Source organism: Macrotis lagotis, chromosome 4 (assembly GCF_037893015.1).
Source record: "Macrotis lagotis isolate mMagLag1 chromosome 4, bilby.v1.9.chrom.fasta, whole genome shotgun sequence".
Lineage (NCBI taxonomy): Eukaryota > Metazoa > Chordata > Mammalia > Peramelemorphia > Peramelidae > Macrotis > Macrotis lagotis.
Genome location: NC_133661.1, coordinates 38304637 through 38332097, shown reverse-complemented (window position 1 = coordinate 38332097; position 27461 = coordinate 38304637). Strand labels below are relative to the sequence as shown.

At 35.6% G+C, this 27461-nt stretch overlaps 1 protein-coding gene across 1 annotated transcript in view; it reads right to left on the bottom strand.

The window, feature by feature from the left end:
• The window catches only part of GRID1 (glutamate ionotropic receptor delta type subunit 1), a 1019672-nt gene that overhangs the window by 3574 nt on the left and 988637 nt on the right, over positions 1 to 27461 (bottom strand). Inside the window, exon 14 of the mRNA XM_074236323.1 lies at positions 12101 to 12341. Coding sequence (XP_074092424.1) covers positions 12101 to 12341 — 241 coding nt within the window. The remainder of the gene's footprint in view (positions 1 to 12100; positions 12342 to 27461) is intronic.

The window sequence follows — 27461 nt, the reverse complement described above, 5'->3', positions numbered from 1 at the left end:
GGCATAGTAAAATAGAGATGACATAAAACCCTCTAAGGAAGCAATTCAAATAAACACATGGACTACATAGGATAGGCAAGACCGGGTCTCAAAGTCAAACACTGTAAAAAAAGGAGAAACCCTAAGGAAGAGACAATAGCTCAGAGACATTATAGTACCTGGATGGCTAAGACCAAGAGCCAAGAATATATATTCTAAGAACCATTACCTCAACCTGGGACAGGATTGATATGTTTAGAAGCTTAACCATGAATGATGAGAGACCAGATGACCATAGATGAAGTAGAATCAGGAAATCAGAGGCTCACAGATGGGTTATTTTTTCCAGGCATGGGGTTGAGTTACTCTACTGGTCTGGTAAGTAATCTTTGAAATGTTTCATGAACACTTTAAATTTTATCTTGAATGAATAAATGAATATCATTTATTAAGGACATTTTGTTTGCCAGAGATTGTGCTAGGAATCTGATTTAAAAAGTGGGGTTCTGTTAATGCAGAGAAGTTGATGAAAGTATTTTCAGAAAAAAAATGGGAGTACCAACAAAATAAAAGATGTTTTTTATTCTGAATTTGATTTTTTCAGCTAGAATAAATCCATTGGAATAAATATTTACTACATACTTATTTGATTAAGTTGAAGTAAGGAAATGAGATTTGAACTGAAAACCAAAGGGATTTATACAATTGGTAAAGATTTCCGTTGATGAGTTCACAAAGCATTGAGAATTATGCCCAGGTGGAATGAAATATTACTCAACTGATTTCCCTTAAACAAAGCTTGTGTATTCATTGGTTTACAAGGAATTTGAAGAATTCTTTGATTGTTGATCAGATGTGGCTTGAACTAGTATGAGAGAAATATAGGACCAGAGGTGGATGATCTCTAAGGTCCCTTTCAATCCTGATGTCTTACTTTTACACTGATTCTAAGAGAAAAGGCACAAAATTTGGTGTCGAAAGAACCTAGATTCATTTATTGTTTTTCTTTCTTACTATCTGTATGTCCTCAGGTAAATCACTTTATGGATCTGGAAATCATTATTCTCATCTCCAAAAGGAGGGTTTTGATAAATTCTTCTCAGAGGTGCCTTTGAGCTAAAAGTCTAAGATCCTATGACTATCAGGAAAACTCTTGAAAGTCTTGCTAACTGTCAATGTTTGAGGAGATGAAATTAATTGAAAATAGCCCTTCTAAATTATTAGCCTGATTATAGTAGGAGCCATTTGTTCATAATCTTTTTTATCTGAATACAAGTACAAATTTGTATTTTATTTTGATTACATTTGTACAGTCACTAGCACCCAGCCTAGTTAATAAATAATAGACACCTTTGAATTGAATCAAACACTCTTGAAATAAAATGAGAGTTAAGATTAAAATTAATATAATTTTATATTTGCTTGGTGATCTCCACTGATGAAATTCCCTAGGGGATGTTTTGAACAGTTGTTTCTTAATATCCTCTTTCAAATGCAACTTAGTGGTGTAGTTGTTAGAGCACCAACCCTGAAGTCAGAAGGACTTGAGGTAAAATTCAACCTCAGACACTTGATACTATCCCTGTGACCTTGGGCAAGTCTTTTAACCCTTTTGTTCCACAAAAACAAAAAAAATCGTGTCAAATACAACTTAATGTGGCATTGCTCACATCTTCGGTGAAATCAATTTTCCAAGGTTTCAACTAAATTTTTGAGTTGGGATGAAACTGACATGAGCTGCCCCTGAGGATGGCACAAAACGTATGTCACTGGAATCCTCCTCCACTTTAACGGTTCTACCTTGAATCCAAGGTTGTTTGAGATCTGAATTACCTAATCCATTTCAAAACCTAAAAAGATTTAGAAGAGATCATTCCTTCTTACCCTGGAAGTTCATTAAGTTTTATTCTTATGGATTTTAAGAAAACCACTGTTTCAAGAAAGAACGTGAGAAAAAAAGAAACCAACCAAGGTTTCATTATCAATTCTCAAGTTGAAAAGTGTTTGTCCTTCATTCCTGAAGAAGACCATGACATCAGAGAGATGATGTCATGACAAGCATATGAATTGGATTTGAGTGAGAGGGTGCTGCGCTAAGTCACCATTCTCATTTTCTCCTCTGGAGTCACCTAGATCCAATGGTCATATATATGGATCAGGACGACTGGAAATGGTCCTGGATGAGAGGCAAGATCACACAGCTAGTACTGTCAAGTGTTTGAGACCAGATTCAGACACCTGTCTTCATGGAGTCCTCCTGAACCCAAAGTCAGTGCTCCATCCATTTCATCACCTCGCTGAAAACTGTAAAATAATTTGAATGTAACGATGAACCTGAATGCTTGGATCAGTTTGGAACAATGAATGGTCAGGACAGATAGAGTTCTGGCAAGGTCTGCAATGACCTACCTGACCCTGCAACATAGATAAGGAGGGAAAGGGGGAATGCTGGTATGCCAAAAATGAATAAACGTTCCATCTAGACCCCCAAGTCCCATTCTCCATCCCTCAAATCTACTAAGTTTTTAGATTTCATTACGAAGGATTTCAAGTTCCAATATGTGAAGACATATATGATTCCTCTCTATCAGCCCATAATAGAGACAAAGGAGTCCAAGTCAATGCTACTTATGGAAAGAAGTAGAGGCAACTTGAATAATTACCTAGATTTTAGAAGAAATTGTGCATTCCAGCATGTTATGCAAATTTTAATTTTTTAAATAATATGACCAACTACAGTTTATATTCTCATTATGCAAGGTTCCACTGTACAGCCAGGTAATGATATAGAGGTAGATGTAGAAAGAGACTTGGAGAATCATCTTGCCTTTGTTAATTTACCGTAGGTAAGGCACCTAGTCAAATATGACTTAATATAACATAAAATCTGGTGACTAAATGGCCATAAATCTGCCTGGAATCTGATGCTGTGGTTATTGTCTCTTAGTAAATATGATGACAGATGCACTACTGAGAGGCTGTTCCTCCACCCCAGACCTCTCATGAGCATGGCTTTCAGAGAGACAAAGTTCAGTAATTAAGCCGCTGTTCACCAACGTGGAAACAATACAATGTAGTCAAAAATGGTATTAACTAAGCTCTCATCTATGTAACAGCTGTTATGAGTGGAACTCATTAGGACTGACATTGGTTGAGGTCTGTTGGCCACTGTTTCAAGTTGAGAAAGGGGTGGGGGGGAATCCTAGAGATAAGGGAACTAGTTTTAGAGTAAAATAAAATTTAATGGAAAGACTTGGAATTGCACTTGGAATGAGAAGAGTTGCCTGATAATGAACACATAACTTCATCTCCTGTAAAATGAGAAAGACAATACCCATGTCCATACCACTTCCCTTACCTTGTTTCTGTGAGGATCCAATAGGAAAAGGTACACAACGACATTTATAAGCCACAAAGCTTTCTTTAAGTAGTTATTGTTATTTATAGATATTTGGGGATGAATGAAAGAGAATAAAAAGTCAGAAAAGAAGATTTATGATCATAATAGATTTAGAATTAGGAGACATCCCATAAGCCAGCCATTTCATGATCATATTCATTTTGCAGACACATAATCTGAGACTCAAGTGATTTGTGCTAAGTTATCCAGGAAGTGACAGACCCAAGAGTCATAGGTTCTTTGACTGAATTCAGCTCACTTCCTTTTATACAGAGCTGTCTCTTATTTGACATGCATGGACCAGACTGCCTATTCCTGAAAGAGGGATTCAGATTTTATTGACTAGTTTCATCTACAGTGGATTTTTAGATGCAAAAACTTAACTGAAATAAGAGATTTTTTGTCCTGTGCAAGGAAACGATAAGGAGTGAAGGGCAGTAGAGGCTATGAAAAACAAAACAAAACAATATTATGATTTCATAAAGATGGAGCATTTCCTAGTTCATCAAGGAGTAAGTAACTGTAAAGTCACATAGCCCCAAAGAATGGAGGGTAACTCAGTCACAAGAGAATGCTTCTGATAGAATGCCCCAGGAGCAAAGATTAAGAAAAGTGGAGTTTTGGATGGCCTGAACTCTCCTCACATTCTGACCTTCCCATCTGACAAACTCCAAAGGCTAACAAGGAATAGTAATAAATGAATAATAGCTGATATTTTTATACTAATGCACAGCTTCATATCACTGACCGTTCCTACAAAATTATGGGATAGAAACTATGGGTATTATTTCCCCCATTTAAAACAGCCTGGTGGACATGTGGTCACAAAGACATGGACTTCCTTCAAAGGAACAAATGATAAACAATTCATGTCTTCATGCCTTCTCATTCTGTGATTCTTGTTAATGTTTTGTCATAAACAATAATGCAGAGATAATATATTTAAATCTTCTTTATATAGCTTGACATTGTGCTCATGCCAGTGGAATACTTGGTTTGTCCTTTGTTATTTTTCCTTCATATATTATCAAAGAAACAAAGTTCTAGTCTAGAAAGCACTCCAGAAGTCATCTCATCCAATCCTCCACTATGCAGATAAGAAACGTGACTTCCAGGGAAGTTAAAAATCACACACATGGTCACATAAATAGTAAAGAATCAGAGGAGAGAGGAACTCAGTTTCTATTATTTGGGAGCCTGTGTTCTTTCCACTGTAACAGAAAAATTCCACCACATATCCTCTTGAGGGTTCTGAGGATGTTCTTAATGTCACTTCTCCTGTGCATTTCTTCAATTGGAAACAGACCAGAATACTCATGTCTTCCACTGTTCATTCCTCTCCATTGCTATGTAGCTGACCTGTGATTTTAGTTTTTGAGAGAATGTGATATTCCATGAATGAGCATAACAAAGCATCACTCAAAGAAAGCTAGTATCAAATTCATTAGTCTATTTTAGGGAGAAATTTAGGATCATGAAAAGCTCCACATGCTTTCCTCACAACAATCTAGCCTGTTCTCGTGTCCTCCTCAGTTTTGCGTCGAGATCACTACAACTCTTCAGTATCTATTGATGATAGATCTACTGACGGATGAGATCCAAAGTAGCTGTCCACCCGCTTGCATATCACAGACAAGAAAACTATTGTTCTGCATCTACTTCATCATTCATTCATCAATAGAAGGCTTAGTCCAATTCTTTTGAGCAGTTAATCATAATGTTTATAAAATCCCATAATATTCCTGTACATAATGTAATCCATATAATGTCTCAGGTAAGGGGGCACTCTGGTGGACATCATCATCATCATCATCATCATCATCATCATCATAACAATTTTTGTATAGGGCCAGTCACTATGTGCAATACTTTACCTTACCATTATTCTTATTCTTATCTCTCTCTCTCTCTCTCTCTCTCTCTCTCTCTCTCTCTCTCTCTCTTTCTTTCTTTTTTCTTTCTCTCACAGTATCTCTGGATGATAGACACTATCATTATCTCCATTTTACAGATGAGGAAAATGAGAGAAAATAGTTTCAATGAATTTCCCACTGTCATACAGATAGTATGGGTTTGACGCTGGCATTCTTCTTATCTGCAAACCTGGAACTCTATTCACTATGGCACCTAGATGATGTGTGCTGCAATCTTGCCTCAGGTAATTAATGCCTCTGAGACCAAAGTGAAGTCCCCAGTGGGGAATCTGAGAAGCCATAGTGTAGAGAATCCCTGGGAAAAAAAATGGTGGTTTGAAAATGACATATGACTTTCCAATGGTTTCCAAGTTATTCAGAATTTGATATAGCATTCAAATATAGATTTTTCTTGATTCAGATTCCAAGCTCGTCCCCATCCTCTCTGCCTACAATAACAAATAGCAGTAGTATATATACACCTATATAATGTATATTTGCATTTATGTATGTATACACAAATATACTCATAGACATATATTTATGTTTATATGTATGTGTTTGTATATATTATATATTAATAGAATATAAGCTCATTGAGAGCAAGTACTCTTTTTAAAAAATTATATCCTTATTCTAGAACAATTCCTTGAAATGATAAGCATTTTATGAATTTTTTACTAAACTATATTGAATTAAATATCAAATTAATTAATTAATCATTTTCCCTTCAAATAAAAGGGTATCTGAAGGGAATATTAAAAAGAACCATGGGGGCAGCTAGGTGGCATAGTAGATAAAGCACTGGCCCTGGAGTCAGGTGTACCTGCATTCAAATCCTGTCTCAGACACTCAATAATAATTACCTAGCTGTGCGGCCTTGGGCAAGCCACTTAACCCCGTTTGCCTTGCAAAAACCTAAAAAAAAAGAAAAAGAAAAAGAAAAAGAACCATTGCCTGGAAACACTAATCTCTACTAAGAATTTCCAGGATCAATTTTAGCTAAATATTTAAACCTCATTTTATTTTTCTTTCCTCTTTTTGCTTTATATAGACATTACTGAAATTACAGAACAGATGTGAATGGAGATATGATTTAGTGGAAATAACACATGATTAGTAATGAGGAGATGTAAAATCCAGTCCTGACTCTGTCACTGACAAATGCTAGATGCCACCTCTCTGAACTTATAAAATACTGATAATAGTTGCATTACTGACTCTAAAAGAATATGATGAGAAGAGAAAACACTTTTGAAACTGTAAAATAATTTAAAATTTTAGGGTGTTGCTAAAATAGACAGGAAAATATTAATGAATGAACATCTTCAGGCTCCCTTAAAGAAAGAAGCAAAAATAATTCAAAGCATAAATTATATGGAGATCAATGCACTGTTTTATGATCACTATACTCAATTATTTATTGCATATGACAACACATATGCAAATTCCCCAAAGTGTTATTGGCAATTTTACATAATCATTTTGCATTCTATAGATATGTTTTTATATATGTGCATATTAGACATACATATGAATGTATATATATATATATTACATTTACATGCATGCGTATGTATGTATGTAAACTCCCATTAAACCCTATTCTGATGCATATTAGGCTCCTAAATCTTGCCTTCAAGGGACCGTAGAGGTCTTCTATTTTATCCTTTAATTTTATCTATGGGGAATCTAAAAACTTAGAAAAATGAAATCACTGAAACTCAGAGAAATAAAGTTGCCCAGGTAGGAAGTGGCAGAGTTGGTGTTCCAACTCAGGTCTTGTGACTGACTCCAAGTTCAAAGCACTTTCCATTGTCCTCCCTATGACTGTGTCTTAATAGAAGTAACCCTGTCTTCTAGAAGACTCTGCAAGAAACTTGAGCCAATACTTCCAAATTGGAGGACCTGCAAGATAAGTTCAACAATGGCCTTTGTTTCATATTAAAACCAATAGAAAGAAAACTCTAAGAAGATGGGGATTTTTTCCTATGAACCAGAGAAATTCCTAGTACATTGTAGACATACGATGATAACGATGAATTTGATAGCATCTATTTGGCTCTTTAAGATTAACACAAGGCCTTACAAATATAATCTCACAACATGATGACATGTATATTATACTCAGAACTATCCTAGGAGGCAGGTCTAATTGCTCTGCCCATTTTCATATAAGGAAACTGAGACAAAGAGAAGTTCAATGATTTGCCCGGAGTCTCACAGTTAGGAAGTACATGAGGCTTCATTTGAAATCAGGTCTTCCTGACTCCAAGATGAACACTTTAATCACTGCACCACCTCAGTGACATAAAAAAAAAGATTGAAATGAACTGTAAGGTTGTATGCTGTTTTGTATTTTGTGTATTTTAGTGAATTGAATACCTCAACTATTTTTGGAAATTCTCAGGACTAAAGGAATCAATATTTTGACTATAGGAACTTACAAAGAACACATTCTAAGGTATGTGGACTACAATGTATTCATGAAGGGAGTATGATTATTTATGAAATCAATATTCTTTTGAAAATTAAGAATTATAGGAACATATACATGTCAACAATGTGTATGCATTTACACACATAATAGATGTGACTATGTGTCACAAATCTCTTAGAGTACACAAACCAAAAGCATTTTGGTCATACACAGTTACAAAGAATAGTGATGGGAAGAAAAAAAGGAAGACTATGTAGTAAGAAAAATCATTGCAGTATAATGGTATAAGGGGAAATAATTGTATTTTGAATCAAATGAGCTTGGTCCAAATCCTGGCTCTGCCACAAAGTAGTTGTACCATATAGGACAATCTATTTTATCATTAAGGACTCAATTTTTTATCATCTGCAAAATATACCAGATGGACTAGGTGACCCCTGAGATATTGTCAGCTCTATAATGATGATCACTGTATGTATGTATAGAGAAGGCATCTGAACACTGGAGCAAAGGGATATTGGGGAGGAAAAAAAAAGAGAAATCCATGAAGCTATAGAGGGAAGGAGGAGGCATCCGTGCAGAATTAATGGGCTCAGTAACCAGAAGACTGAGGAAAAGAATGGTGTGAATATTTATCCCTTCCTTAATTTCTATTTCACCTAGCTTGACTTTTAGGTGAAATAAGGAAATAAGAAAGCCAAAGAAGGAATGGAAATAGAATCCCAAAACAAAGCTTCTGAGAAGTAATGTAATGTTCCTCATTTCATGCACTTTCTTCCACTTATACATTACTCATCTTCATTTATTAAAATATTATTCTAATGGGAGTGGTGCAGGTTTCTTCACAGATCTGAATTTCCTTGCTGATCCAATAGCATTGCCACTTAGAGTGGTACAAACTCTAAATTCCATTACTACATAACTCTATATAAATATAACTGGGAAAAAATGTGCCCAAAATGCATATTAAGAGACTAAATGTCCAATATAGCTAAGCATCAAAAAGACTGCTGCGGACTCTTCTGAAGTGAAGAAGTATTATAATACCATATGGAATGAAAGTCACGTCATCTTTGGAATGAGTTCTGACAAGAATTGTGGTCAAATCCTTAAGTTTTAAGAGTCTGTGATTAATGTAAATTTTCATCTAGTTGCAAACAACACCCTATAAACCATGAGTCATAATTTGTATAGCAGAAATGATTTCTCTAGTCCATGTTTATATGGGTCCTTTCACTATTTTAAAAAGATTCTATGTAACCAATGATAAGTAGAGGCACCTAGAACTTAGCATGTTCGGTTCAGATTAGCACTGGTTATCTTGGCACACCTGTCAAGAAGACCAAAAAAGCTGTTAAAATGGGATGAAATTCACAGGTTCCAATAGTACCAGTTATCTAGATCACTCTCAATGAAAAGTATCAGAGAAGCAGAACTTTGTGGCTCAGATTTTCCCATCAGATCAATCTCAACTCTAGTTATATCTGAATGCCATAGGGATTCTCAGGGACAGGGAGAGAATCAGGATCTGATGTTACTTGTTTTGAGTCCCTGAGTTTGGAGAACGATGGGAAAGAAACTAGTCATGTTTCAGTAGTTCATAATTCTGGTCTGGATTTTTCTGTATCTCCGTGTCTCTGATTTTCTGCTGTTTCTGTTTATCTCTAGCTCTGACTGTTTTTGTCTCTGTCTTTCCGACTCTTTATTGCTCTCCCTCCTTGTTTCTCCCCTATTTTTGACATTTCACTGTTCGACATCATCTCTGGCTCTATCTCTACTGTCTCTATTTCTCTCTCTCTTGCTGTGTCTCCATTTCTGCTTTAGTCAATGAATACTAGTCAAGTCTTGCATTCATTGTTGCATTCTTATTCTTCTAGGGTATTTCAAAGATGTAAAGTCCCATGGGATTAGGAACTCCTGGAAGATTATCCCAATGTGGAAAAGTCAGTGATGGTACGATTAAAACTCTTTGACCTCTAAACCCATTTTCCACCTGAGACCAAGACCTTTAGCCCAAAAGATTTTCATTCAAATTCTCTGCATCCTGCCCAAGTGAGCTTTGGATGAATGCAAAGGTCATTTAACTCAGTAACCATCCCATATGGTCCAAGTAGTTGGGACATAGAAGAAATCAGATGAGTTTAATAAAAAAAATCAAATGTAAGAGAAATCTAGTCATGTTCCAAATGCTTCCACTATCTTAGTTTTTGCTTTAATTGAATTTCCTCAAAAGAAAAAGAAATCTTTTAGCATAATACATATCATTTTAATTTTTTTCTTAATTGTGACTTCTTTGACCAATAACATGCCATTTTTTTTTCTTTCATGTTCCTGTGGTTGAGGTCACCAAGGATGCTTGGCAAACCTACAATCTGACATTTATTCATTGTGAAGTATAAGAGAAGTAGAAAGAAAAACAAATAAAAGATATTTTCCCTCCTAACCCAATGACTCTTTTCAATGTGAGAGTGGAATTCACATTCACTGGTGGGTACTTCAAGACAGGGAATATGAAATAGTTGATAGCTATTTGGCTTCAGCATCAAGATGTATTAGATCCAGGTCCCACTCTTGACACATACTATCTGTTTGACAATGAAAAGTCACTTAGCTTCTCATTTCTCTGGAGAACTTCATTTGAAGAGTTGTTGAGCTATATTGATAGAGGGAATTTCTTCACTGGGAGTTCTCTACATTTATAGAATTATAAGAAGGAGACAGAGAAAGAGAAAGACAGAGATGGAAATAATGGAAGAGACTTTAGAGAGAAACAGAGGCAAAGATAAAGACCTAGAGAGACTGAGAGACAGAGAAACTAACACAGAGAGAGACAGAGAAAAGAGAAGCAAGGTAGGAGATAGTGATCTAGAAATAGATAAAGCAAGACTTCAGGAAGTTATGATCAATCACTTTGGTGCTTTTTTCATGAACAATGTCACTTACTTTAAAAACCCAGATTATGATCTCATTATGACATAAAGGTGATCTCAGTTTTCCAAGAGTTATGTGAGCAGATCAAAAGCTCTACCACATTCTACCAAGCTGGGAAAGGCTTCAAGTATTGGTCCAAGAATGGGTTGTGTCTTTGTCACGTGAGGAATTGCATAGTCAAATCATAGGTGATCATCAGGTGTTTTGCAAATTGCTGAAATCTTTGGCTCCAGAAACATTCAATAGTCATCCAAGTCCTATAGAATGTATTGTGTTTTATCTCTGGGATTTATTATTGAAGGAAGACTTTAGGGGGACACCCATATTGGAAAAATCTCAACTTCTAAAGATTGTGCAGTAGTAATTAAAAGTACATTAGAAAACATCCTAAAAACCTCAGTTTTTAATCTGTTGGTATCAGATTCATAGACTTGAGATACTTCATTTTCCACAACCTCCTTCCAACCCCACCTTCAAAAGAGTCCCTGAGATTAGAATTGATGGATTCTCATTTCAATTCATTTCCAGCTGTGTTGCCGTACTCGTTTGGAATTAACATCTGTTTGAGCTGAAGGAATCTTGCAAGTGTCTCCATATTTCCAAAATTACTAGAGGTTAGCTTGTTAAGAATGTTAATTGATGTAAATAGAACTTGGCTTTATACAAGAATGTTTCAAGAATGAATTTATCTTGGGAATACTACCCCCAAACATTACAGTATCCATTGCCTTCCTTTAGGGAGAACTTTCTAGGGGAAACACTCAGGAGGGCTTTTTTTTTTTTTTGCAGAAAACAGTTTATTGAGGGTCAGGTTTAGGGGAGAGGCAGTAGGCCAATAACATGAACAGTCCCTGGTATGCCATCTCCTGGGGAAAAGGCCACTTTACTTAAACTTTTGAATTTTACCTAAAGTCAAGTTTTGCATTGATCATGATGAAACTGAGTCATACATCTGTGTCTACATGTCAGCCATCCTTGGTGGGAAATTGGTGGGACACAGCTCATAACCCTCAGAAGAAACCCAGCATAGTTTCCCCCTACTGACACTTGGGATAGATGGCCAAGGGACAGGTGGGCATGGATTCTGGGCTACTCTCTTACCCCTAGAGCTGGTCTCTCCAGGTCAGGGTAGAAGCACATTGGTGAGGCAGAGTGGGTAAGGGCGCCCTCGTGCTGCCCACACTGCATCTGCTCTATAGATAAATACAGGACTTTAATGCCTTGGTACTTTTACAAGCATAAAAAAATCACTTAAATTTGTTCTTTTACAAAAAAACACACACACAAGAAAAGCACTGTAAAAAACCAAATCTATGTTATGTCTCTAAGCTATATGAAAATGATTTATATTATTTATAAGAAAAAAATCCTAAAAAAAATCTTTAGCTCAACGTTTGACCTTGAGCTTCCTTAAGGAATAGGATAAAAGCTATGGACCTCTTTCGGTGTTTCCTGATGGCAGCGATTGCTGTTCCACCAAAGCTCCAGGGCTGCCACCAGGCATGCAAGGAGAAGGCCCACAGCAAGGATGCAGAACACGCCAGCAAAACTGTGTAGTTTCAGGGACTTGCCATCTGTCTGAGCACTTGTGTGACTATTCATGTCACAGCGACCCATTCGTGGCCACCATTTTTGTTTGAGAACATCCAAGTCACCAGTATCCTGTAGCTCCAGGATCCTGAAAGATAAGATGAAGAATTATCACTAACACAGGAAAATAACACTGAGTGCCTAAAAATTTTGATGACAAAGTTTGTGCTTCTTTTGTAATTTTAGTATGGCTGGAGGAGGGTAAATACTATGAATAATGATAGGATTAACACTGTAACAACCACTATTTCCTTAATCATCTCCATTAACAGCAATTTCACCACCATCAAAAGTAACATAATTACTCTTCTTATTGCTACTACCATCACTTTGGCCATTACTATTTTCATCTTTACAAAGTCATTAATTCAAACTTTGGGGAGACATGTGGTTGGTATACAATAGAGCACTAGACCTGAAGTCAAAAAACCTGAGTTCAAATTGAGCTATAATAGCTATGTGACCCTGGGCAAGTCACTTGCCTTAAAAAAATCCCTTTGCTCTGTGGTTTGCAAGATAAATCTTTGTTAAAAATGTCCATAAAAGTTGGCAGTTCCAATATTATCATAGTGATTGGCATTGTTCTCCAGGCTTCATCATCCAATGCCAAATCAGAAAGCTTGTCAAGTTTCAAACATAATAGCCTCAAATTCTCAGACTTTGTGATATATCAATAGCCTTTGATAATCACATTGGTGCCATATTTTTTTCATGGCTACATAAACCCTTTTGCTAGGATGTTAACGTGCAAGGCTCCTGGAACTTGGAAGACCTTAAATTCTTCACTTAATCTTTTGGGCTTTGTATTAACTTTAATAATTAAATAGTTCATTTAACAAATGCTTACTTTGTGTAATACACTATGGATTCAAAGACAAAAGGAACATATATATTAATGTATATATATGTACATATAAACATATATATATATATGTACATATAAACATATATTTGTTCTCTTGAACTACTCTGTTTCTGGGACTGGGAATCAAATATGTTTGAAAAAATATTTATCCATGGATTGATGTAGAAAGAACATTTTATTTGCATGAGTTCACTTTCAACTTCGTAATAGCTTATGGTTCTTATTGTACTTTATTGTAGAAAAATGATTGCATATTCAACCAACTCTCTAACCTCTTAATCAACCATTAATGATGGGGCATTGCATCCATAATTAACTAGGAAATCTAGGTTTTCTTCTCCTAGACATCTTTTTCCTACAAAGGTGATGAAGTCAAGATAAGTTTAACTGTCTGGAAGTCTGGATCCAAATAGAGGATCTGGATATAGTTAAAAATTGGAAGGGTTGCTGTTTATGTTTGCTCTTATCTTTTTCATTTGGCTTGGGTTTCATTTCATTCAATTAAAAACAGCCATGAAGATCATAAGCCATAGGAACCATGAGGACACAATTCAACAATCTCTGCCATTTAAGTGTTATGTATTCGAAGGATAAGTATAATATGGATCTAGGTGTATAAATACATATGTACACAAATGAATGAAAAGCAGGAACATGTATTGACACCTGGTCAATTCAGAAAAAATAATGAGAAGAAAATGGCTTTTGAACTCCACTTTGAAAGGATCTAGAGATATTAAAAGGTAGAAATGGGGAAGAAATGTTGCAGACTTTGATGAGAAGAAATGGACAGAGAAAATAAATAAGAATGTCTTATTGTAGGCACAACAACCCCCAGTCCACTAAGTGTACCTGGGGTGTATACTACTGGAAAGAGGAATAATATGAGGTAGGTATGAGGCCTAATGTGGTTGAGGGAGGAAGGTCTGTGGGAAAAACATTTGATGAGGACAGTTTCTTGTCCATTCTTCTTTGATCATAAGTCACATGTCCATCTCCCAAGTTTAAAAGTCAGTAGCCTCTTGGAGGCCATACTAAAATAACCCTCTATGATCTCAAACAGTCCATCTCTTTATCATCATGACTGTGCTCATGAATCTGCCTCACAAAATTAGACAAGTCTCAGTAATGGGTTCCCTTGTGAATGGATTTGATAGGTAAAATACATGATTTACAATCTCACAAAGTTGGTGGTTGGTTTCAGGTTGCCATTGACAGTCATATTTCCCCTGAAACCTGAATTGTGTGATTAACCAGGGCGCTTTAATGCTGCACTATATAAATGAGCCTTATGAACATGGGTTAGGGACTGCTGTACATTTACCTAGAAAGTGAATGGCATTTACTTCCTCTCATTCTGACATTAATTAAACATTGTTTCAAGGGCCGAGCAGTTGCTGGCAATTACTATTCCAGCTTTCTTTGTCCTGAATTCAGAAACCTAATATCTCATAGAAGAATATATGTTCAATCATGAATTCTTTACAGAGAGAATGGAACAATGACAGAAGGCAAATATTAGGGGCCATCTTGGTAAGGTAGGGCAACTTCTGCAGAAGAGATTAGAATAGAGATTAAGGGCAATGGTATGGACAAATTTTCTCAGAGCTATACACCACCACTAGTGAATTATAAAATTCATTGAAATGAATAATAATAATATAATAATTGTGAAGTCATTAGACAATGTCCCATTGTCTTGAAGCTCCATAAACACTACAATAATAATTAAATTCATGATTAAAAGTACAAATGTGCTTTGTATTGCCGCCCAGCAACACAGGCAAGAGATGTGCGCAAGACTAAGGCTACCATCCTTTATAGTCAGAGTTATAATTAGTGTATGACTACAGCATTGGTCCAGGTCGAAAGAATCTAAAAGGAGCAAAAATTTAACATTGAAATTCCTTTAGGAGCATGAATATAGTAGCAGTGAATCTCTCTTGTTGTTCCATAGAATTTGCCCTGATTACTTCTTTTATTATTTTTACATTGAAAATTGCAAAGTAGATTTCATGTAATTGGTCCCTGATGAGGCTAAGTTGTGTATACCTTAACTAATGTGCCAAAATGCATTACTATTTGTATGTTGGAGGCACTAGATGAAGTATAAGACTGAGCCTGGAAATGGGAAAACCTGAGTTCAAATCCTAACTGAGAAACTTAGTAGCTGTGTAACTATGACCAAGTCATACAACCTTTTTCAGACTCAGTTTTATCGTATGTAAAATGCAGAGGAGTATGTACCTCGCAATGTTGCTGTGGTAATCAGATGAGATAATTCATTTAAATAGTTTATAAGTCTTAAAATTATACATAAAATTGATTAGTAGTATTTGTATTGCCAGCAGCAACAACAATAAAAGTAACAATATTTATTACTGGTTACATAGAATCTATTGAGAGGAAAAAATCTAAAATACAAAAAAAATAGTCTCTTCACATGTTGGAAGCTCTTATATACACTATAGTCATATAAGCCTGGGTAACCAGTAAAGAAATAATTATTTTGGGGTGGCTAGGGGGTGCAGTGGATAGAGCACTGGCCCTGGAGTCAGGAGTACTTGAATTCAAATGCGACCTCAGACACTTGATGATTACCTAGCTGTGTGGCCTTGGGCAAGCCAAAATCTGAAAAAAAAATTATTTTAATAGAAAAATGGTGTGTGGGGGTGGGGATGGGTTGAGAAACAGAGAGAAAACCATAACATTCCTGGCCACATACTGTGCATTTGATAACCTAATGAATACTCTCTAATTATTTGATGGATTGGTCAAGAATGGGATAGTATCTTTACCATGAAGGCCTAGCACCTCAGATATAGTCTTTACGCATTATCATATAAGCCCTTTGAAGACAGTATCTATTATTGATTTGTATCCTTGGTGCCCATTGTATCATAATTGTTTAATAAATGTTAATTGAATAAATGAATTTTTCCCAGCATTCCATATTGTTATATACATATTTTCATAGACATTTTCCCTGTTTACTCTTTACATTTCAATTCAATTCAGCATCCTTTTATTAACTACTTACCTTTGTGGTTCGAAACCCAGGATTTCAGTCCTACTCAAATTTTAGATGGTAGTTACCTTAGGGAAGTCATTTCAATTCTCAAGTTCTTAATTGTATTATAGAAAATGTGTGTGTATGTGTGTGATGGGGGGTTACTACTTTATATAGTATCCTTTCCCAGTTTTAAACCTATAAAGATAATCTGTATGTCTGTGGATCCTGAATATAGTAGAGTTTTTATTTCTTTACATTCCAATCCACAAAATTCTTCATTAACTTTGCAAATGTTAGCAGAACTATGTTCATTTCTCCTCACTGAGATCATTTTCTCTCTAGATAATTAGGTCATTAGAGCATGTGTAACTCCTCAGTACTCTTTATGTTTCCAGAACTTCCAACCCAGTGCTTTGTGCAATGGTAAATTTGCCAAAAAAAATTGAATAAATTTCCTTTTCATCAGCATATAGAATACTCTTAATATTTAGCAGGCTGGTATATAGATGTGCAAATGCCTAAATATGGACTTGCCTTCTCAGAAATACGCCAAATATAGTTCATTAGAAGGAAAAGAAAAAATAATCTTCATTTCAATTTATTGAATATCTAATTGTTAAGTTATTTGTTATTGCTTCTACTAGTGGCAGCCTGCCTACTCTCCAAGTCAATGAGATCTATGGCCTTGTCTAGCCTGTTTCATTCTTAGAGATGTCTCACTCTCCAGGGCTCATCAGAGACTCCTCACCAACTTTTGCACTCCATTTTTGTATCTATTCAAATAAATATTCAAGGAAATCTAAGAGACAATACCCAGAATTCATCTTTTGGCTTCCATAGCAATATTTCTTTGTGAACATAATGGTCTTCCTCTAATCCTTAGATGCCAATCTGCCTCTCACTGGGCAAAGAGCAGTGCTCTTGAAAACCACTAGCAAGTGATTGAGAAAATAATGATTTCTATTGCTGGAGGATGAAGGGGTCAATGCAGATTTAGCCAGTAATATCACTATCCCCATTTCAACATGAGGATCAGTTTACATATAAATCTAAGTCCAAATAAAAGAGGATAGCTAAAAAATAGGGGTCAGTAGGGAGAAATATATGACTTAATTCATAAGGCAAATAGAAGAGGATAAAGAATCCTAAAATAAAGTCAATGAAGATGAAGGATAACATTTCAAATTTCTCTTAATCTAAGTAGTTGTCTCCTCTAATTCTTTCCTTTTGTCACATTTTCTGGAAATGAATACGGACTTCCACTCATCTACGTTATGAAATTGTTTTAAAGACAGTACCGTCCAAGCTCCAAAACATCATTTGAATGCAAGTTATTATCATTGGTGACCATTTTTACTAATATGTTTCATCTGGGCAAGTTGAAGGTTTGAATCTTGGCTCCATTTCATTCTGCCCATGGAACGTTGGGTATGCTATTTACTCTCTTTGCTATTCAGTTACCTCATTTGCGAAAGGTGAAGTTTAGATCCAGTGACTGCCCTGAGCTCTAAGGGCCGAGGGGTTTAGTGGTGGATAGAGAGTGCCAGGTCTGGAGTTAGAAACACTCATTTCCCCAAACTCAAATCTATCCTCAGACACTTATAATGAGAATAACTTGATTTTTGTCTCATATCCTTTGATCCACTTACCCTTCACCAACCAATCCTGAAGCAGAGAAAAAGGAAAGTTAAGCTATGATTGAGGTAATCCAATCCACAAACCAGATTCACAACTTTATCATTGACCATTGTCTCAAAGCTCAAGCGTTCTCATTGCAATCAGTGGCTACAACTTCACAGTTTCATCCAAAACAAAATGGATACAAAAGTTGTGGTTGCCTCTTCATCCTATTTAGCATCAGGAATCATCCACTGGAAAGCATATTTCTAAGAATCTCCAAGCCCAGATTGCTAGCCCAGCCACAACGTCCACCAAGACAACCCTCCTCCCTCATCTGTGTTCTAGTTACCTCTGGGAAAAGAGGTCCCTGTAGGGGCTGCCATGCTGAAGTGCTATGCCATAGCCCTTACTGCTGATGCTGTTGCCGATGACGGTGACTGAGCAATCATCATCTGTCAGGGCTGCATACTCCACCACTGCAACATCCCACAAAAAGGCATAGTTTCCTTTCTTTGCCTGAAAAACATAACATACATGAAGTCACGTAGGACTGGTTATCTACGTGGGACAAAGAGTAGTCATCAATGCTGTATCATGAGAAACTCAACTCCATTCTGTTTAATAAGGAAATATCTTCATCCAGATAACCAAAGTCATCCCCTTCATAAATATCCAACATTTATTGCAGTTTGTAGTTAGAAACTAAATGCAGAATATTAACTTTACCAGTTCTCAGAGACTCTACCTATGATTTCGTTGAATTAGGGATCACCCTATAGAGGAAATTACTCAGGAAAAACAGCCATGGAAAGGTCAGGAAAAGAAGAGAGGGGATTTATTGTCTCCTCTAACACTTTCCCTTTAACATATCATCTCAGAATTTAAAATGAACAGTTTCAAATAACCTCACCTTAAGAAATTGTTGTAAGGACAGGCTCTTCCAAGTCCCAAAACATCACATGAATGTAAGTTGTTTTCATCATTTTTGACCATTTTTTGCTACCATTTTTCATCTAACGAAATTGAGGTTTGGAATCCGAACTATATTTCATTCTATGGCTGTGACATCAGGCATATTATTTAACCTCTCTAATACAGTTTCATCATTTGCAAAAGGTGGGACATAGATCAAGTGATTGCTCTCATCTCTGAGGACAGAGAGGTGTTAAAGTATATATAAAGTGCCAGGTCTGGAGACAGGAAGACTCATCAACCTGAATTCAAATCTAGCCTCAGCCACTTACTGACTGTAGAGTCTTGGACAAGTCACTTAACCCTGTATGCCTCAGTTTCCTTCATGTAAAATGAGCTGTAGAAGAAAATGGCAAGCCCACTTAGTATCTTTGCCAAGAAAACTGCAAATGGGTCCATGAAGAGATGGGCAGCAAAAACTATAAAATCATGCATACTTTTTGATCCAGCAATATCACAAAAAGTTGTGCATCACAAAAAAGGGAAAAAGATACACACATCCAAAGAATTATCAACAGGTGAAGTTGGTCTTCAAGTCTATTACCCCCCTTTACCTTATTTTCTCTTTTCAATCATTATTTTTAATGAATCTACTTCTTCCTCCAATCATTTTATCTTCCAGGAAAAGGCCTTCTCTACCCTATCAGGAGTTGTCAAAATAGTACCCTCCACATAACTCCAGTTATTCCTGCCATTCCCCTTGTTCCTAGGGTCCTCAGGCAGGCTCTTTGTGCTTTCCGTGGTAAGAATAAGACATGAGGTAATCTGACCAAATAACCCATACTAAAATAATAATAAGAAGAATAGTAATAATAAGAACCAATCATAGATTTCAGCATAAGAGCTGAACCTGCAATTCCTTAATCTAGGGTACTCCTTGAGAGAGAGAAGTTCCTTCCATCAATATAGGTCTCTGAAATTTACAGCCTTAAGCAGTGATTCATGACCCTTGCTTCAAGAGATCTTCACCTGACCCTTTGGGGCGGGGAGAGAAAAAGGTGTTTGTAAACTTGAAAGGAAAAAAGTAATCTTTATTTTCTCCAACTTGCAACTTAAAAAAGAATTTCTTTCAATTTTTAATGAAGATAATAATACATTATTTAAGAAGTAGAACATAGGACTCACCACACTAATAAAGAGTTCCATGATACATACACAGATAGGTTCAGAACCTTATCTTAGAGAATTGTCTAGAGCAGTGTAAAATTACATTAAGTGACTTCTGCAGGATCACATAGTATAAGCCATGAGGATTGATTTTTCTGTGTTTAAATCTAGCTATCTATTCACTACAACATAATGTATCATCATCATCATCATCATCATAAAGGCAACAATCATAATATCACTGGACATTAAAAATTTTGAAGCAATAAGATGATAACTTGTCCCTAGATTATTTCAATTCAAACTCCATCAAATAAAGAATGAGAACAAAAGCAAATCACATTTACGATGTTAGCCTTTTTCAAATCACATCCCTCACATCCTCGTTAAATAGATAAGTATAAGTTATTCCAGCCATCTTTACTCTTTCCTGAAAATACACTCCCTTAATTTGAATTCAGACTACAATATGGGATAATTTGGCTAAAAAGGTATTCTCCAACCCAAATTTGGGAGCACAGTATTTGTCTTACAAAGGGAAACCCACAGGATTTGTAAATAAAAGATTTCTGATTGAATCTTAAATTTCATGGGTCAGGTGGCCTCTGAGCACTGGCTGTATGCCTTTGATTATATGATTCTTTAGATTCAATTTAGGAATTTGATTCTTGATAGGTATGGAGGCTATCTTTATCATTTTGCTTCGTTGAGTCCTTCTAAGATTTTAAGGGAAATCTGTGGACTTTGATATATATATATATATATATATATATACTAAGTCTGGAGAATGACCTATGTAATTTTGTTTAGTTTTTTTTTTTTTTATTTGCAAGGCAATAGGGTTAAGAGGCTTGCCCAAGGCCACACAGCTAGGTAATGATTAAGTGTCTGAGGCCGGATTTGAACTCAGGGACTCCTGACTCCAGGGCTGGTGCTCTATCCGTTGAGCCACCTAGCCACCCCTGACCTATGTAATCTTGAATAAATTGCTACCCCATCTGAGTTTCAATCTCTTCATTTCTAAGGGATTGAATTTGATGGCCTATGATGTCCTTTCTAGTTCAAATCTTTTATTTGATGACCTCACTTGAGGTCCAAGTTCTTTGGTGGTGGGCAAAAGATGCTTGTGGAGCAGATTCCTAAAGGTCTATCTTCAACTTTCTTGATCTCCTCTAAACAGATATTTTGAATTTTTCCAACCACATTGTTTTGGGCTAGTATTAATTGATTGAGCTCCTATCATTCCAGCTGGGCTCCAATATTGGCAGGCTCTGAGATGCCAGCCATAGTTGGATTCACGCCACCAGGGAAGAATGAAAGCTACTTTACTTGGCATAATATGAAATAATTTATACGAATAGAGAAGCATAAGGTGAGACAACATCTTGTCATGGACAGCTTTACTTGACCACAGAATCATGTAATGGCCAGGGGACGCAAGGCAGATTTTAACTCAATATAATCAATCAAGAATGCAAGCAAACCACAAACATTATTACATATTTACTTGGTTTCAAGCCCGATGCTAAATGCTGTGGGATATAAAGACAAAAGGAAAACAATTAAATATTCCCAACAGAGAAGTGTGGGATAAAACATGCAGAATGAGATTCACATTTTTGGACATGGCCATTATGGGAATTCGTTTTGCTTGAGTATGCATATTGGCTACTGTGGTTTTGTGTTCATTATTTTTAAGTGTAAGGATGGAAGAGGGAGAAAATAAATGCTTACTCTTTGAGAAAACAAAATAAAATTGAATTTAAAATATTAAAAAAAATGAAATGTCTGGCCTCTGGAGATAGTAGGTTCGCTCTCATTAGCAGTATTTCAATTCAATACTGGTCGGCAAATTATTGGGGATTCTCTGAGTGATTCTCCATCAGGGAAAGATTGGTTTCTAAGAAAATAATGGAACTATTTAGGACTTGATATTGTTTTGAGGTCCTTCTGACTCTTAGATTGTGATGCTAGGTTTTTTAAGGATAATTTGCCTAGGGTTTTAGAGTTATTCATGTTTTGTTTGTTTCCTTGTTTCTAATTATTTAAAAGATATATTCTTGAGTTTCTGGTAACTACATTGAGGCTGGCAGAACAGATGGATAGAGTAATCTAATGCAAATACATGGGACTCCTAGGCATGTGTTAGTAGTTTTGAAGTATGCCATCAGTATATATTTCTTCATCAGGAGCCTGGAGTATTAATTTCCCCTGAGAAATGGCAAGACTTAATGTGATGTCCTGGCAAGAATGTTGAGTTTGAAGCTGAAAGAACTGGGTTCAAATCCTTTCTATTTTGGGGTGCCTTACTGAATCTTTGTGATTTCTCATTTGTAAAAGTGAGCCCTTTGGAGTGGATTATCTCCATGTTTGCTTCTATCTGGATATTGCTTTTATCTTGCAAGGTCACATTTCATACTGTTTCATCAAAATATCCTGAAGGTCAAATTTGACAATCCATTTAAAATGTCAACCCTAAGGAATACAAGTCTCTCCCACTGATTCATGTAGAGGCATGTGAGAATATAAGATGGAACCAAGAAAGCATTGCCAAGCACCAGAAATTCCTAGACGACTGTTTGAAGATCTAAGAGTTAAAGGAAGCATTTTAATTGCTAGACATTCATTCCTGGTTTCTCTCTTCAATCAGAAGACTTTTTCCTCCTTTGTTCTTGCAGCCTTCTTCCTCTACAGATGATTGTCCTGTGGCCCTCTCTGTGAATTGATGAATCCTAGTCCAGGACCCAGATTTCATGAGATGTTTGAAACAAACTAAATTCAGGTTTGACCACCTCTTCACTCTGGGGATTTTGGCTCCTCATCAACAACCTTTCTTGTTCCATTTTATGTATTGCATTCTTTCATGGGAAGGTAAGATCCTGGAAATTGTGAATATTTTTTTAATGTTTTTTTAGCCTCAGGATTTATCAGAGACTTGATACATAATAAGTATTTAAGATAGATTCTGTTTACTCTTATCTACCTCTATCCAACTATCAACCATCTCTCTACATCCATCAATACATCATCAATCCCTTATCCATTAATTATAAGGATTTTCAGAGGAGAAAGGTACATTTAGCAAGTGAATAGCTGGCTAAACCCTGTTATCCGAGAATCATGATATGCTCATTAGAACTCTCTCTTGCCTCAAATTATTTTTGCATGCTATATGTTTTCTAGTAGAACATAAAATGATGTAAAACAGAAACTATTTATAGCGCCAGCATCTAACAGAGTGTTTTGCATGGAGTAAGTTGCGAGTCATCATATGTCTAATTAAATTACAGGCAATGTAGTATAATGGATAAAGTGCTTTCATTGGAGTCAAGAAGACCTGAGTTTAAATCCCACGTTATCATTTAATAGCTGTGTGAGTCTATGTATGTCATTGAACCTTTTTTGGTGGCTCAATTTATTGAAACAGAACAGCTTGGACTAGTTTATCTTTAATGTTCTCCCTAGTTACAAAGTGATGGCCTTGAATGGAATGGAAAGGAATTTGCATTTATGGGCTATGAAATAAAATAGAGGAATTATGATTTCTAGGTCAGGGGTAGAGTACACACAGACAGAGAAGACAGCACGATGTCATATATCCTGGGCTTGGAGTTAGGTACTTGGGTTCCAACCACTAATCTGATATTAATGAGTTATAGGTAAAACATACTTTCACGGATATTCAGTTCTTAATCTTCCAACTAGTATATTAATCTTACGATATCTACATTATAAGGCCATTGTAGGAAACAATTTAAGGCATTTAAAGCACTTTTAACCAATAATACAGTTCTATATAAGCTAATTATTATTTGTTGTTATTAATATTAGCAAAGACCAGGGAAGCTACATTTTGTGACATCTTTGGAATTTCACGAAGAGCAATTTAAGTTGAAAAGAAAGGATGAAAGAGAAAATATTCACATTAATCTGCATGTAGGCAATAATGAATGTAGTCATAGTAGTGGTGGTGGTGGTGCTGGTGGTGGTAGTAATAGTAGTAATGTTAGCAGAAATGGCAATGAGTCGGGTTGTGATAGTGGTATAGGTGGGGGCACTTATCATCTATATGTCTATCTATCTATATTATATAATATATATATTAGTAATGATAATAGCATCACTGACATCTACGTACCAAATCCTATACTCAGTTCTTCATAATTATCTCGTGATTTTCACAACAACCCAGGGAGATTAAGCACTATTATTATTAATATTCTCATTTTACAGTTGAGGTAAACAAAGATTAAGTGACTTCTCCAAGGTTACATAACTAGTGAAACTGGAGGATGAATTTGAATTCAAATTTTTCTGAATCCAGATCTAATATTATATCCATGTCACCAAACCCACACACACTCACACACACCCACACACACTGTCACACCCACACACACAGACACACACACACACACACGCACGCACGCATGCACGCACGCACGCACACAAATATCAAAGAAGAGCAGTAACAAAATCAAAGGGGGGGGGGAAGTTTCTAGATCCAAATATAAATGACCCCAGCAATCTATAGGGAGATTCTAATTAAAGAAAACAAATTTGAACGTATAGGAATTTGAGAAATTTCATAAAATAGCAATGTGATTGGAATGAGCCTTTCAAATTATACCATTATTAAAAGTGATAAGAATTAGTGCAAGCAATGATAAACAATATTAATATATTTATGTGAGGAAATTTGGGAAGCCATGTGATGATTTATATTGGAAATTATTTGGACTGTGGTTAAGTGAGGGAGACACAGAAATATGCTCTCAGGGAATATACTATATACTACTTAAACAGAAGAAAACAGGAAGGTAAAGAAACATCATAAGCCTATGTGGAGATAGGATTTCATAGTGATTATGATGGACCCTCTTCTTTCTACCAAAGCAGAATAACTATTATATTCTTGCCTTAATTAATGTTAATATATACCTTAAAAAGCAAGAGGTAGAGGAACTGCTATCTGGGACTAGATTCTCATCCAACTGCCTTCTGTTTGCACACTTCACACTCACCATTGATCTTTTATTTGCCAAATCAAAAAGCACCTTTTTAAATATCCTTCTTTACCTCTAGTTAACATTTTTCATAACTGACCAGTCTTCTCCTATCTTTCTATCCTCCTGAGTTTCAATTAGTGCTTTTTCTTCAGTTTCTTCATACCTTCAGGACTGCTCCTTAGAAAACTTTGGATGTCCTCAACTTTTAGTATAACCTCAAGAATCTGTTCTCACAACTTCTCTCTGCTCTCTTGGGAATCTCATCAGTTCTCTTGAGATCAATTATTATCTCTGCATTGCTGTTTCCCATGTTTATGCATGGGGTACTAGTTTTTTTCCCTGAGCACTAGTCTTGAAACATTCACTGATCTTTGGACATGTCCAACCCAGAGCATAAAACTGAATATGTTAACATTTTCCTCCAAAGTCTTATCTTTCTGGTCTGACATCTTTGCAACTTATGGGTCATCTTTAATCCCATATTCTTCCTCACTAAAATTCAATTAGATGCAGAGTCATATTGATTCTCCTTCCATGAACCTTTCATCATTCCCTTTCACTACTATTGAATAGACACTGCCCAATTTCAGGCCCTCATCATCTCTATCCTGGACCATTCCAATGACTTAGAATTTATGTGCTTTAAATATATCTTTACTCCAATTCATTCTGCACACAGTTGTCAAAGTGATTTCTCTTAAGCATTCCAAAGGGACTCTAATAATGTCTCTCTTCTATTAAATACATTTTGGTGATGCCTAATTACCTCTAAAACCAAATGTACACCCTTCCAATTGGAATTTAAAACCCTTTAAAACTGAGACCAGCCTGCCTTTCCAGACTTGTAATATATTACTTCTCTTGATAATCTAGGATTAAAATAAACTCACTTTCTTGCTATTCCTCACATTCAAATAATTTCCCAGTTCTGGAATGCATTACCCTTTTGTCTCTTAGAATTTCTAATTCTTTTCAAAGTTTAGCCTAAAATTCCAATTATGTCATAAGATTCAGCTATGAGTGCTTTTCAAAAATTATATAATAGTATACATTATGTCAATAATACATAACAATCATAAATAAATGACATATTACAAATGCTATATGTGTATTATAACACATGTTATAACACACATATGTTTATAATATTTCCTTGAGGAAATGCATTTTCTTTTCAAAGATTAAAAAGTTACCTCTAACATAGTACCTATAAATAGTTGGCATATAATATATTTTTCCTCATTAACTAAAAATGAGGAATTTTCCACTGAAGTGAAAATGACAGAATTTTGGAGTGGAAGTGGGAATGCCTGGGATTAATGAAAGAAGAAGGAATTCAGGCATTATATAGTTATACCCCTTACATGGTTTTAGAGAAGGGATTAAGTAAGAGTAAAAACTCAGAAATTCTAAAGATAAAGTCAGTTGAGGTCATATGGAAATCATTTAGAATAAAAACAATGGATATAATCATAAGACTTTAAATGAGAAAGAAAAAGGAGAGGCCAATATAACTATCCAATAAGCACATTAACCACATGGATTTGGGGGACATAAAGAAGGTGAAAGGAAATATTGATGACAGAAGATGAAATAAAAAAGAGGACCATGATCTTTCAATAATAGTCCCATAGCTGGTTCAATATAAGGAAAAGTATAAACCTAATTTGCCATATCAATAAAACCCCCCAACAAAAATCACATGATTATATTAATAAATATGAAGAAAACTTTTGACAAAATATAATTCCTATTCCTACTAAAAACATGAGAAAGCATGGGGATAAATGGAGCCTTTCTTGACATGACAAGAAGAATCTCTCTAATACCAAAAGCAAGCATTATCTGTAACAGAGATGAATTAGGTGCCTTGCTGATGTCCATTATCACCACTATTATTCCATGCTCACTTTAGCAAGAATTAAAAAAAAAAAGAACTGACACAATAAGAATAGGAAATGATGAAGCAAAACTATCCCCCTTTGCAGATGATATCATGGCTTATTTGGAGAAATGGAGAGAATCAGCTTAAGAAAAGTTGTAGGATATAAAACAAATCCATAAAAATCAGCAGCATTTCTATAAATTACCAACAAAATCCAACACGAAGAGATAGAAAGAGAAATTTCATGTAAAATAACTGCAAACAATTGAAATTCTTGGAAATTTACCCGCCAAGACGTACACAGGAACCACGACTTACAAATTACAATTACAAAAAATACTTTCACAGAAATAAATAATAATGTATAGAATTGGAGACATGTTCCTTGCTCATGGTAATTCAACATAATAAAAATTACTTTGCTTATTCAGTGCAATAATTTTCAAACTATCAAAGAATTGTTTTATAGAAATAGAAAAAAATAACAAAATTCATCCAGAAGAAAAAAAAGATATCAATGAAAAAAGTGAAGGTAGAAAGTACTAGATTGCAAACTAAACTACAAAGTAGAAATCATCAAAATATACTGGTACTGGACATGGAACAAAGTGGTTGATTAATGGAATAGATTAAGTACACAACATACCGAAATATTCACAGCAGCCTAGTATTTGGTAAATCCAGAGACCCAAGCTATTGAGATATCACTATTCCACAACAACTGCTTGAAAAACTAG